At 51.4% G+C, this 13,581-nt stretch overlaps 6 protein-coding genes across 6 annotated transcripts; 2 read left to right on the plus strand and 4 right to left on the minus strand.

Annotated features, from left to right (window-relative positions):
* The first annotated feature begins 61 nt into the window (after positions 1 to 61).
* On the plus strand, positions 62 to 1,472 carry BJX68DRAFT_228494 (putative Hsc70 cochaperone (SGT)). The gene is made up of 3 exons (XM_071038872.1): positions 62 to 137; positions 214 to 1,205; positions 1,259 to 1,472. Exons 1-3 carry the CDS (start codon positions 135 to 137, stop codon positions 1,305 to 1,307), a joined length of 1,044 nt encoding a protein of 347 aa, XP_070903534.1. The 5' UTR covers positions 62 to 134; the 3' UTR covers positions 1,308 to 1,472.
* Positions 1,473 to 1,784: 312 nt separating this feature from the next.
* BJX68DRAFT_228495 (uncharacterized protein) lies at positions 1,785 to 2,241 on the plus strand. Its single transcript, XM_071038873.1, has 2 exons — positions 1,785 to 1,983; positions 2,040 to 2,241. The coding sequence occupies exon 1, from the start codon at positions 1,791 to 1,793 to the stop codon at positions 1,977 to 1,979; it is 189 nt and encodes a 62-aa protein (XP_070903535.1). The 5' UTR covers positions 1,785 to 1,790; the 3' UTR covers positions 1,980 to 1,983; positions 2,040 to 2,241.
* Positions 2,242 to 3,494: 1,253 nt separating this feature from the next.
* On the minus strand, positions 3,495 to 4,145 carry BJX68DRAFT_262893 (uncharacterized protein; the record flags this gene model as incomplete). The annotated part of the gene is made up of 1 exon (XM_071044555.1): positions 3,495 to 4,145. One exon carries the CDS (start codon positions 4,143 to 4,145, stop codon positions 3,495 to 3,497), a length of 651 nt encoding a protein of 216 aa, XP_070903536.1.
* Positions 4,146 to 5,032: 887 nt separating this feature from the next.
* On the minus strand, positions 5,033 to 5,365 carry BJX68DRAFT_228496 (uncharacterized protein; the record flags this gene model as incomplete). Its single annotated transcript, XM_071038874.1, has 1 exon — positions 5,033 to 5,365. A coding segment is annotated over exon 1 (226 nt), but the record flags the coding sequence as incomplete, so codon positions are not given.
* A 2,563-nt stretch (positions 5,366 to 7,928) lies between these two features.
* BJX68DRAFT_228497 (putative VPS9 domain protein) lies at positions 7,929 to 12,279 on the minus strand. Its single transcript, XM_071038875.1, has 3 exons — positions 11,952 to 12,279; positions 11,647 to 11,893; positions 7,929 to 11,592 (listed from the first exon to the last, which is right to left on the minus strand). The coding sequence occupies exons 1-3, from the start codon at positions 12,027 to 12,029 to the stop codon at positions 8,024 to 8,026; spliced, it is 3,894 nt and encodes a 1,297-aa protein (XP_070903538.1). The 5' UTR covers positions 12,030 to 12,279; the 3' UTR covers positions 7,929 to 8,023.
* A 174-nt stretch (positions 12,280 to 12,453) lies between these two features.
* On the minus strand, positions 12,454 to 13,517 carry BJX68DRAFT_228500 (mitochondrial 37S ribosomal protein uS11m). Its single transcript, XM_071038876.1, has one exon. The coding sequence runs from the start codon at positions 13,272 to 13,274 to the stop codon at positions 12,597 to 12,599; it is 678 nt and encodes a 225-aa protein (XP_070903539.1). The 5' UTR covers positions 13,275 to 13,517; the 3' UTR covers positions 12,454 to 12,596.
* Positions 13,518 to 13,581: the final 64 nt, after the last annotated feature.

The following is a 13,581-nucleotide window of genomic DNA, read 5'->3' on the forward strand; positions in this document are numbered from 1 at the left end:
AAAAGCGCAGGCTCAAAGCTCTTGAGTCCAGCCGTCGAAAATGCCCCCGCATCCAGAGTCCGCCCCCCACTGCTTCTTGCCAGCTATCCAGAAAAAGTCCCAGCCCTGACAGTTCGCATTTTCTGTCGTCCGCTATGGTATACACTCTTGAGCCCATCATTGCTGCGCTCTAGGACATCAAGAAAGCTAACCATTATTCTTTCAAATCTTTAGGCTCCCACAGAGTCGAAGAAGCGCTTGGCGCTCGCAATCATCGATTTCCTCAACACCAGCGTGAAAGATGGCACGCTCACTGCAGACGACGCCGAGTCCATTGAGATCGCTCAGTCGTGCATTGCAGACACATTCAAAGTCGACCCCTCCGACGAGGCCGCGATGAAGGAAGCCCTAGGCGGACAGTCGCTCGCCAGCATCTACAGCGTCTACGAGAAGCTCCGAAACAAGCCCTCTGCCGGTTCCTCCAGCGCGGCTCCCGCGACCGAAGAGAAGAAGCCTCAAGCTGGCACCCCCACTCCCGAGTCCGACAAGTTGAAGTCAGAGGGTAACGCTGCGATGGCTCGCAAGGAGCACAGCATTGCCATCGATCTGTACACTCAGGCTTTGGCCATCGCCCCTGCCAACCCCATCTACCTCTCCAACCGTGCTGCTGCGTACTCTGCCTCTGGACAGCCTGAGAAGGCAGCGGAAGATGCCGAGCTTGCCACGACCGTTGACCCCAAGTACTCGAAGGCCTGGAGCCGACTGGGCCTTGCTCGTTTCGACATGGCCGACTACCACGGAGCGAAGGAAGCTTATGAGAAAGGTATTGAGGCTGAGGGTAACGGTGGAAGTGAGGCGATGAAGAGGGGTCTGGAGACTTGCAAGAAGAAGATCGAGGAGGCTAGCCGGGGCCCTCAGCCCGCTGCAGACACTGTTGACGATGCTCCTGGTGCGTCTCGTGGTGGTGCCGGTGGCATGCCCGACCTTTCATCTCTCGCTAGCATGCTTGGTGGCGGAGGTGGCGGTGGTGGCGGTATGCCCGATCTCGGTTCCATGATGAACAACCCTATGTTCGCCAGCATGGCGCAAAACCTCATGAGCAACCCCGACATGATCAACAATCTGATGAGCAATCCCCAACTGCGACAGATGGCTGAGAACTTTGGCCGTGGCGGTGGTATGCCCGACATGTCAAGCTTGATGAGCGACCCAAACATCGCAGATATGTAAGTCTCGAGCTCCATATCTCGTAGGATAGTGTACTGACCTCTGTTCTTAGGGCCCGGAATTTCATGGGCGGTGGTGCAGGACGCGGCGGGCAGCAATAGTTTGGCTTGTTCGTGAACTATTCTTACCAAGCCTTCATATTACTCTCATTTGGAACTTCTCTTGATACATATTTATGACCTAAATGTTGAGAGGTATATAGATATTCCTCATCTCTCACCAAGTAACGGATTGAATGATGATCTATCACTGCACTGTGTTGCAAACGGGTATTTTGAACGTATGGGTACTATGTAAAAAAGGCCAGTGCCAGCTATGTGATACTGGGCCGCCATGTATCAACTCGGTCGCATGCTCAACTCCGCTGTTTGTAGGACCGGTATTCTCGCCTTTTCCCTCTTTACTTAAGCTGGTGATGGCTCCTTCCGCGCCTTGTTTCACACCGGCTGGATATGATAGCTAGATCTGCCTTGACGCTCATTTTCCATCCGATTGCGCAGCGATCCTACTATAACGTACTGCAATTGCTACACAGCAAAAGATGCGAATCTATTAGGTACTCAACCATGTATTTAAGGTTCGTCATGAGATTCCAAGCTTCAAGATGTCTCTCCGCCTTTTCTCCCTTAACATCTCACCGTCAACAATCGCAGCTCACCATGTCAGCATCCCAGATAGAGGAAATAATTCCTTATGAAGGAGATTTCTCTAGATGCATGCTATGCGGCTATGCAACGTGTGCTCCGTACCCGCTCTGGCTGGACACTGTCTGAGTCCGTAAGTCCATGGTCCCTCGCTGCACTTTCGCAGAACTTCAAACTGATCAAACATAGTGGATCCTGGGATTGGAGCCGTGATTCTAAATGGAGTATGTAGCAGGTTTCACATGTTTACATTGGGCATAGAGTCGGACGAAAAGGCTGTATTGGATGCTGATCGCGGACCGTGGGCAACTAGGCAAAGCGCCTGTTATCCCGTTGATTCTTTCTTTATCGTCCACGAGTGCTGTTGGCAGTATGCAAGGAAGTGCTGGGCCCTCGATGGCAATGAGAAAGGTGGAGATCAAATTTCCTCGAGTATATTCTCTGGGGATGTACTGCTGCCCCGAGCCACGTTGACTGGCGCAGCTTGTACTACGCCGAGCAAGGTTGAGAACAAATCTGAAATCACAGTCAAAGTATGGGGATTACTGCAGTGGATGCAAGACTCTCTTCGCGCGGAACAGGACCCCGATCACGAATGGCCGACGGAATTTTACGGCAGAGCGTCACAGTACTACCGTAATGACAGCAGCGGACTAGGGAGGGCCATCGAGCGTGCTCAGATCATGTCGTCCCTGGTCAAAACTGGAATTTTCATTGTGTAGAGTCCACGCGGGGCCAGTCAGGGAACTGAGAATGTGGCCGGTATAACGGAAATTGTGGCTATGAGTTTATACACGAAGACGGCACAACCGCAACAATTGGGCCCAAGGTTCCCGGTGCTACCACAACTGCTGCAATTTATGGACAAATATGAACAAGCGGAGAAGAAAAGAAGAGAGAAAAGAGAGAAAGGAAGGAGAAACATGCCCTTTCGATTCCCCAGGCGTCCATGTCCTATGCGATGCCAGAAAGTTCGTAGGATCCAGAATTAACTATGATGCCGGCGCAATCTCGTCCATCGGCGTGCTCCAGAAAAACGGACAAACGCCATCGGGGTCCCTTTTCTGGACCAACACCCCGGAATGTTGCTCTATTGACATAAGCATGGACAGGGTAGCGGAAACCGTTGGCACATTTGAGTATGGAAGTGCTAGTAAGGCAAAGAAAGGCCAGCTGGAGTCTGAGGGGTATGAAGAGTAGGATGCGTCACTTCTTTCACTGTCTACGAAGATGACACTGCCATCTTGTGAGATGTCGTCAAAATTGCTTATATGGGAGGCTGTACTCGAGACACCTGTAGGATTCTCCACTCTCGGTCATGGCCCTGGGTCCCAATTCAAAGTACAAACCGGATTGAGACCCTAGGGATCTCTGCTCTCTCAGCCTGTTGTAGGTATCAAGATAACTGGTTGGATGACGAACCGATCATCGAGTCACTTGGTTGTACTATGCAGCGCATGTTTGCTAAGGGCATAATTTAGTTGATTTCTGATATCTTTACTCGTGTCCTAATGAAACATATCTTGCCCCTCTCAAATTCTTCTGCGACTTCTTCTTGCCCAAACTCCGAAATCCAGATCACCCAACCTCTTAAAGGTTCACCAATAGCATAGCTTTCAACACACAGTACGTGATTGTCCAGAATCAGCACCAATTCAGCCAGCCTAGCTTCGATGCCTTCTTCCAAACATCCTGGGCTTCCCCAAGTCCGGTCCAACGGTACGCTTCCTCCATTCGGCCGCCCACTGTGTACGACATCCTCTCCGCATCAAATGCCGGGCTTTGCTCATTTATAGGCCAGGAGTTGCGAGTGAAGGATAATATGTTGAGTTCACTCTTGTTGAATACATTGTTTTGCGTCATTGGAGCTTCTTGAGTGTTCTTGACGTTCTGTGTGGTCGGTACCTCTGTATCTTGATCTTCCATATCACTTATATTGATTTCATGCCAGAGATATCCCTTCGGAAGATCCGGAGAATTAAACTGCACGCACTGCAAGCTTTGCTCTCCATCTCGCCAATCCCGCTCCGTACAAATAAACAGAGCACCCTGATAATGTTCGTATTCGAGGCAATAGCTTGTCGACATACCCGGTAAGCGACCTGGTGGCGGTGGCTGCGGGGCGAGATGGAACTTTGAAGAAAGACGACTGGTATAATCTTCGAATGCGTCAATCTGATCACGATAGCTCCCTTGCGTAATCTGCTCGCGCTGGTAGTGAACAAGGCAGCCCATTTCCGTAGCACCTGGGAGAAAGTATATGTCTAATCGAGGACGGACTTCATCTGCTTTCATCTTGAGCGCGATGTACAGACCCCGCAAGTCTATTGAACCTGGGAGTGTTTGACTATTTGTAAAGTATATGATGAATGGAAAGAGTGGAGGAAGTGGGATAGCAGAATAGTTTCTGAACACCATATACCCCAGCCGCGTAATGTCCCCTGTGTGGTCTGTGAAAGGGAGAATGTGAACCGCAGCATCATAGTATGGAAGGGAAAAGCCTGTACTTTTTTCTCTGCTCCAGTGTATGTAGAACATTCTGTTCATGACTTCGAAAAAACAGGCAGGTTTCCGTCAATCCGCATCTCGGGCATATCTCCCCACGAGGCGAGACAGTGGCCGGCTCGGGGGGTTGGGCAGTCAGGTTCAATGAAGTATGCACCACACAAGCGCTGGAATCGAAGTTTCATCTTAGAGTGTAAAGTTTGGTTCCCAAGAACGGCCTGTGTCAAGTATTTGTCCTCTAAGGTGATCGATTCGAGGACTGGGTAAGAGTTCATCTTCCCCGTCATCATCTCTTGTATCAACATCGCGATATCGAGAGGAAAAGAGTACCAACATTTCCCGTAGAGTGTAAAGGTCTTGAGTGAAGCCGTAATGTAATAGTGAGTGGGGTATGCTCGGCTTTGTCTAGGGCACCTACGTCTGTGAGCACGGGAAGCTGGATACATAAATGCTTCAACTGTATATACGTATTCAAGGACCCAAAATAGCTCAAGGATGAATCAACATCACAGTTCCGGCGTTGTCCTGAACGGAAGATATCCAAATATTGCATACGTGTTTGATGCTTTCGTAGTGCGTTCCAAATTTCCGTATTCGATACCTTGAGCAATGATATAGATTCTCGCTCCCAACCGTCTGGTTCATACATAGATAATGAGAGACTTGACAGCGCATCTGGCAGAGTTAACATGGCTTGGATATCGCGGGATTCGCAGCGCGAATCGACATGGGTCGTGAGAGTCAGGCTGTTAACGTAGCAGGTTCGGTGCCGCCTGTTCCTCTTGATCAACGCAGCTAGCCCCTCCGTGTCAAGTTCGTACAAAGAGAGCTTCCTTAGGGACTTTAGAAAAAGCACCGGCCACAAGTCCTCTAGCCGTAGAGGAGCACTGGGATTTCCCATGTCATCCATCTCGAAATGTGTGTCAGGAACTGGGACCTCGGCGAAGACATAGAGTTAGCGCAGCTGAGTCAGATATCCTGAATTCTCGCAGTCCTGGTTCCCAAGAGACTGTCGAAGAAGTGATGCTAGATATTTATCGGAGACTGGAATATGTGCACGAATAACAGCGAGCCTCGGTAGAGATGCGAGAAGAAGCGCCATGAATGCTCGGCGGTCAGCCTGGTGGATGGCACCTATCATATCTGACTCGATATGAGTCAGGCCAGCTTGAGTGATCGCGCGGTGCACCAGCTCCATGTCAGTATGATCAAGAGGGCAGTCAAACTCTCCTTCAAGACGAGCATATGGACGTGACTCTCGATCGAGAAGGGTATACGGATTCAATCCCCAGTTCCCTATGTGCACTGTTCTTACCAGACAGGCAATTTAGGAGTCCGTCAGAACTGTTCGAAGAAAGAGCCATAGGCGCTTGAATGAATGACGGGCACCGTTGTATACCCAGGAGCTGTAGACCTGTGGTGTTACTGCAAAGGCCCATGCGCGACTCACAAGAGCAAGGCGACATAGTGGTTGTGGATCAGCCGGGACATGTACTAGGTAAAGCACATGGCTAAATAGCTCGAGTGGAAGATCCGATGGATTCGGCATGTTGGGAGAGAATGAAGGTATAGAATGGATTGAAAGAGAGACCAAGGGTGAGCCTTGAAGGGGTTGTGGAGGAAAGTGTTGCGGTTGACAGAACTTCCAGGTTGACTTTAATTCTTACCCTTGAGATTTATGCCTGCGCAGAGCTAAGAGCGCAATAGATAATCTGCTCAAACGGAAGCTCCCCGTCTGGCAGAGGTGACTTAATTCTTGATTCTTCGTAACATGAGATGTGAGTAATATGAGATGAGAGTGAGGGAAAAGCGCCTTCATAGCAGGAAAAATGTGAAATAATATAAGCTCTAACGCGGCTTGTAGAGAACGATAGGTGAACACACTTCTAGTAATACTGGTAGTAATAATGGGGTGGACGTGGCTGCTAGACAGCCCATCCAAGGAAACTGCGTGGCCGCGACCAGGCAGGCATTTCGGCCGCACTTGCTTTAGCAGCAAGGACTGTCCTAGGGCTCTAGGCTTCTTCGCATTATGATGGCATTGGAGATCATCCATAATATTCTAGACCATACCACGCTTGCGTTCCTTTGGTGCTTTACTTAGATCAATATTTCTCTTATCCGATGCCATTGTAAGTTTGTTCAACTCTCAAGCCGCCAGCTGCTGACCATGGTAGTTCTTCATTTAGCACTTCTATTCTTTACGGTGGGGACGGGGTGTCGTCGGTGCAACAGGCGGCCCAAACGGCAGACGCTGATCGAGGAAACTATTCGGACATAGCTTGTCACTCAAACAGCCAAGACTGTTCTCGCTTCCCCCACTGCGTACACGAGTTTGCAAAACGCGATGTCAAGCCCGAGAACAAGACCGCTGTCGCTGTTGGATCGGTCAATGACACCAATGCCGGGAACGCCACGTTGGCCAAACCTCCCAAAAGCCCAGCTACTCAATGGAGTACCGATAAAGCATCCATTGCTGCTTCTACCCTCTTCGCTGCCTTCGCAACCACTGCGGTCATTTTCATGACCGTGCTATGTATTAAGAGGTACCGCAAGCGGCGGAGGAGAAAGAAGTTGGGTAATGCAGACTTGATAGCGGCTGAGGAGAAGAAAAGGAAAAGAGAGAGCCTGATGTTCTGCAGAGACCAGCCTCGTACATATGTGATTGAGCAGAACAGGAACGGGGAGGTTACTCGCGTGCGATGCACAGGAAACAACTCTCCTGGCGCAGGCAGTCCCCTGGAGAGTGTGAGCTCTATTCAACCCGACATGAGAATCGAAGCAACACGCCACTTGGCAGAACTATGCAACACCAACAGTGGACGTTCTGGCTCTATCCCACAGCCGGTTGTGATCATATCCCCTCCACTTGAGCCTGTTGTCTCACGAGCGGCCGTTCCCAGTACACAAACCACTGAATCAATCGAGTCGATTGACCAGGATCAACAGACTGGATCATCAAAATCCTCTGAAACTACAGTATCACCTATACTCGAGCCCACGGAGTCAAAACAGAGCACTACAGGCTCAAGTACTTCCAATGGCACTCGCAGGATGTCATTGCTTCGTCTACCACCGATCAGGCAAAGCATGTCTCCTCTCTTCCGATTTTGACCGAACAACACCTTTACACTTGACTTCTCCATCTATGCGTCCGATGCAGGCCAACAAAATGTCCCCATCCGGTACTCCCACATCCGCCTGTACGTCACTGTTGGTTATCATAATCTACACCCTGGCCCTCTTGTTGTCTCCACCACCTCTCATCCTTTCCCTAACAATTCGCTACCAGGCCGAATTCGGTTTTGTATACTTACTTGGACAGTCTCTGATAGGACTAGACATGAATTATAATAAACATCTTTTGATGAAAACAGACAAGTATACACCTTGGAGAACCTTCCGGAGACTAGATCCACTTCAGTTGCAGAGTGGTTGGGTCTTCGCAACGAAAGCCCTAAGATCGACAAGGTACGCTGGCTTTCCGAATCCGAGGTCAATTGTCGGTACATATGTATCCCACTACGTAACCACCATATAAGAAGCACAAACGCCGGGGGTGAAAAAGAATACATAAAGTGTAAAACTCCCATAAAATACAAGGCTAATCGGATCTATCTAGCGATCAATGCAGCAACCACAACACCAAACCATCAAGCCCTAACATATTACAGCTCTTTCATCTCCCTTACACCCCTCAAACACCTCTCAAGCCTCTTCCTCCTCTCCATCTCACGTACAAGCGTTCCCCGAACAAAAGCCCTAATCGCCTCGCGGCCCACATTCTCCCTCCACGAAGTCCACCCAGCCAACTCGCCCACAACGACGTCCTTGTTCCAGCTGAGCTCCCTTGAAAGTCGACCAATTTGCGATTCCGAGTCCGTGATCTTCTGAGTGAGGTCGCGGATTGAGCGAGCGCGGGATTCCTCGAGGCCCGGGAAGTTCAGGTTGAATTTCCGGGGGAGCGAAGAGGAGGAGAGCTGGCTGCGGGAGCGGGCGAGGTTGCGCGTTGCAGAGGTGAGGGTTGAGATTAGGGAGAGTGGGCGTGAGAGAGAGGATAGGATTGCGGTTGTGGTTGCGTCGGTTGAAGAGAGGGTTGAGAGGAAGAGGAGGAGAGGGGAGGAGTCTGAGGAGGACGTTGAGAGGGCGGCGGCGTAGCGGGTGAAGGCTTCGATGTGGGCGTTGGGGAGGGCGTTTGTGGGGTGTGCAAGGGATGATAGGGATGTTGAGGCGAGGGCGAGCGCGTCGGCGAGGTCGGACGCTGCGTTTTGTAATGCGTGTCCGCGGCGGAGGAGGGTGCGGGTGTGGTTGTGTGTGGCGCGGACCATGTCCTGGGCGTGGGAGATGAATTGTTCGGCTTCGCGGATGCCGTCCTGGGTGATGGGTTCGTGTTCTTCGAGGATGGATTCGGTTCGGACTTGGGCTTTGCGGTGGGAGCGCTCAGCCATCATTTGTGGTTGGAGTTCTGGGACGAGGATGAATTCCCAAAGGAGCTCGTGGGTTGCGAAGGTCGGGTGCGATAGGAGGATTTTGAGGAAGCGATCCAGGCGTTCTTGCATATTGTGGAGAACGGCGCGCGAGGGTTTCGAGTGGATCTGGAACGGGCTGCGGAAGTCGGAGAGGGAGGGCATGTAGGAGGCAGGGTGTTCGAGGGAGAGGCATTCGGCGAGAGTTTCAAAGTCGGAGAATGTTCGGCGACATGTGGTTACCGTGTACATCTTAGTGTTTGCGGGTATCTCCTGACCGTTCACTGGAGGGCTTGGGGCGCCTGATTTGAGGACGAAGCGGACGGTTGCGTCTTCGACAAAAAAGGAGCGTACCACTGTTGTGACGCGGCCGGAAGTCTCATCGTGGGTTGATTGAGAGTTGGAAAGGAGGATCAAGTCGTCGATGCGGTTGCGGACTTCGTCATCCTTTGCTAGTTCAACAGCCGTCAAGCCTCGAGCTTCCTTGACGTGAAGATCTACTCTCGAGTCTGAGAAGAGAATCCGCACTTGGTCAACCCGGCCGTATTTGCTAGCCATCATCAAAGGTGTGAATCTCTTGTCGTTTGTCGCGTTCGGATCACAGTCGCTTTCCCTGAGTATCCGAATGGTAATCTCGGGATCACTGACAATATGCAGCAGTGTGTTGCCTTTAGAGTCCACGTGGTCATCGAGGCGCAGAGGTTTACCGTCTCCCTGAGACTCTTGAGCAGCCGTGAGAGCCTCATGAACCATTGCCTTGTAATCTTGATGGTCGTACGACCTGCACAAAGCAAACAGGGGGGTCTGTCCATTCTTATCGCGTTGACGCCACGGAAGTAGTCCCCTGAGCCTTCTCATCACTGATGGAGTGCTGAATAAGTAGTGCGCAACTGTACGCCCTCGCTCGTCAGACTTTCGCAGGTAAGCCGCAAGAGCAGCTTCGTTGGTCGAATCCATGAGGTAATTGATCAGAATGTCAACGATGTCAGTCTGCGCAAGCTGAACGGCAGCACTCAGCAGAGTAGTCCCATCAGTGTTCGTATCACTTAGGACATCTGTGACTGAGTAGTACTCGTTTAGGCTGAGAAGATACTTCAAGGCCTCGGGATGTCGGCTCTCAACCGCCATCATTAATATCGAGTCACCCCGTGGATCCTGTGTCTTGGCCAGTGTCTCAATTGAGCTATCTCCTTCAATGGCTGTGTTTACCGAGTTTATGGTGGTAGTCCGGGAGAGAAACGAGATCCCAGACGACTCTGAGAGACTGCGAACGTCCATTGACACCCGCTTGATGGGACGCTTCGTCTCGGGAGGTGGAGATGGGGCTCCCCATGTCTGGAATGGGAATACATGAGCAAGCGGTGGTGCTCCTGATGGAGCCCCATTACTTTGCTCTTCTCCCATGTATTCTTGGTCTCCGAATAGCGGAGTAATCCTCAAGGACTGGAGGTCGAGTTGCTCCCCGTCTAATGGAAGGCTTTGAGGGTCTGTATCAGATTGAGCGTCGTAGAGTGATTCATGATCGCCGTCTGGTTCTAGAATGGCTTTCATGTCGGACACGCGGCCGGCTTTTGTAGCATTCCACAGGCGCTTATTTCGGATACTAGCTCTTCGAAGCCCGGCAGGGTCGGCCATCAGATAAGTAAGGACGGCCTCAAAGGTGCTCAATGCGTATCCCATTTCTCCGCTGTCAACGTCATCGATGTAGATAAAATGTTGCATATACAGCAGCCGTGCTTGTAGATGTTTTACTTGAGACCGGATCACCACAATGAGTAGCAATGATACGAGGATGTCGGCGTTCACCGTCACTGAAGCCGATTGCTTCTCATCACTTTTGTCGTATTCGCCCGAGTAGGACAGGACCTTGACTGTCTCCAAAAGGATATTGAGCATATCGTGGGGACATTTGGCGTCCAGGATTTTTCGAAACTCATTCACGGCTTTACCAAGTCGCAGTAAGAGCTCACGTTTTCCTTCTCGACCTCCCTCCACGCTAAGCCCAACCTGGGACACGTCGATATATTCCATCTGGCGAATCCTGGAGTCCAGCTCGGCATCTTCTGGTTGGCGGAAACTGCGTAGTCGAGGGAAGAGTAAGGACTCATGGACCTGCTCGGCAACGTATCGCTCGATAAACCGCTCAACTACGGGGCCCGTCAAATCAGTCGTCGCTCCAAGGAGAGACAATTGTTGTTGGTCGACAAGCCGAAATAGGTCAATCGCGGCGGTGACAGCTGTCTCCAAGCTGCGTCTCATCAGATCTTCATCATCCTCAAAGTATTCTTCGGAATTGAAGGGCAGGCCTCTGCTGCGGCGTGACGATGAACTGCGTATTGAAGCGACCTCGTCTGCAAGCGATTCTTCACGGGCTCGGATGTGTTCGCCGTCATCCATCATCGGTGACCGCGAGGGCGGCGGTGGTAGCGGTTTCCCGAGCTCCTTTCCAAATTCCCTGAATAGCCTTTCTAATCCCGGCTGCATCTGCCTTGCGATCATCGGGAAGTGAGCCAGCAGCTCACCAAACGTGCGAATCTCCTTCTTCGGAAGCGACGAGACAGAGTTGCCTGATGTCTCGGACTTGGCACTGGACGGCGGCGCATCAAGCTTGGGGACGATGCCAGGAACCACGGCGGGTGTAATTTTCGCGGGCTCGAACGAGCCAACCAAGGGCCTGGAGATGAAATACACGAGCCATGGCTGTGAGTCGCTGTTCGGAGCATAGTACAAGGCGTCGGACAGCAATTGCGCCTGGCTCAGCGACTTGAAACCTGCAACACTCGTTCAGCGCATCGCACTTCAAACATCTGACCAGACACCCTCACCCTTATTGCTGTATACCGAGTTGTCCCTGATAATCACGGTCCTCCCATTGACTGTAGTTACTTGTTTGGCCTTGTTCCTACCATCCCGAACGCCCGGGTCATCGCGCCCTCCTACCCCGTTCGACACCGTGGTCCGTAAAGTATGACTGCCTAGGAATTCTTCGGATACGACGAGGTCGGAGTAGAATAAGGACGATTCGCGATCGCGCGACCCTATTAGGGATTCGCTCACGGGTACGAGCAGCACCTAATGACGTTGTTCAGTAATTGGGCCCCCCGTCGGCATAGGAGGGGGTAGCTCGCACATGATTCTCAATTGGGACACACTGCCCCGGCACAGTGCTCCGAAAAAAGGCGCGGAGAAAAGGATTTAGAGGGTGCATCCAAGCGGTCCTGGACGGCGGCCCGGTAGAAGATGTCTAGCGCTCATCAAGCCGCTACAGTCCGACTCGCAGAGGGAGAGGTTCGCCGCTTGATCGACGTAGGGAGGCAGCTCAGGCGCACCCGCCCGCAAGCAGCGCCGACAACTAGCGAACGCGACGGGCGATCAAGATTTGAAAAGAAAGAATCTCAGCTCGGCGGAAGCTGGTCCGGAAATGAGTGATAGATAACCTGCGCAAATTGCTGGAGATGAGGAACAAGATAGGTTTCAGTCAACAGCTTTCTTGCGGCCAAAGACCTGGAAGCTCTCCGCACTATACCGCATCGGGCAAAAAGCCTAGACTCGATACATATACAGTCGATCTTTCAGCACCGATAGTGACCTGATCCCAAATAATATAGAGTATACTAGTATGAAAGTTTCAGTGTATACGAACTAGTATTGATGTGACATTCCTGTGGCATATGCGAGAAAATAGAAAGATATAATATACATGGCCCAACGATGACTACAAAACAATAATCCCATCTCCCAGCGAATGAGCCGAGCGTACTTGTTACAGAGTAACCTAACCCAGCCTGCGCTGTCTCGGGCTCCTTGTTCCACCAAACTTTAACCTGGTTGAGTCAGATACCTTCGACACCTTTCCTCGGATATTCCTCCCCTCATTACCCAGTAGAATTTTGTTGAATGCCTCACGGCCTTGGTGGAATCCACGGTAAATGATTTCGAGATTTTGGATGTTCATTAAAAGCCCCCGTTCCTGGATCTGGGCGAACACGTGCGAGCACAGTTGGAAGGCCGGGTCATATCCAGCGCGCTTGCCCTTGCGGAAACCCAGATGTCCACAGCTCATCGATAACAATGGACTACCGTCCGGCCGTGTGAGAGTCAGGATGGTATTGTGTTTGTGGGCGTAAACGTGGAGGTGGTGTGCAGGAACCTGATCGGCGTAGGGTTGAATCCTGGATGCTATATCATTGACCATGAGCGTATAGTCACGGCTCACAGGCTGAGTAGCTACGCCCAAGAGTCCTTGAAGAGTGGGATCCGCTGTTTTTTGCCCTCTAGGCGCATTTCCTCCCAGAAGTTCTTTTTCGAGTTCCAGGCGATCGTTTTTCCCAGCGCGAGTAAGTGGTGTCGAAGAGAAAGCCCTTGTCTGGCGGAGAATTGAGGCTTTAGACTGACATTGGCGGCCAATGGTCGGCAGGGCTCTTGCCAATGCGGAAGCAAACGTGTTGTTCATTCTGATTTGAGGTGGACGAGAAGTGATGGAGGCCGAGAAGGGAGAGGTGTCGGAGAAGGGACCTCAAAAGAGGTGACGGGTTGAGCGATCTGTGGCTTCGAAGCGCTGGAAGAACACTTAAAACCGTCGAGAAGTGACCCAGACAGTTCCCGGATGTAAGCTGAAGCAATACTCCGTATCCAGATAGATCTAGAGTAAAAGTCGCGGCAATGGGCCGGGAAACATGAAGGCGGCGGAAAGAGGCCGAATTTTCGAGTCTTGGCATTTGCAGCTTGACTTTTTTTCCCTTCGTCGCAGCCGTTTGCCG

Source organism: Aspergillus pseudodeflectus (assembly GCF_044049435.1).
Source record: "Aspergillus pseudodeflectus strain CBS 756.74 chromosome Unknown BJX68scaffold_5, whole genome shotgun sequence".
NCBI classification, from domain to species: Eukaryota; Fungi; Ascomycota; class Eurotiomycetes; order Eurotiales; family Aspergillaceae; genus Aspergillus; species Aspergillus pseudodeflectus.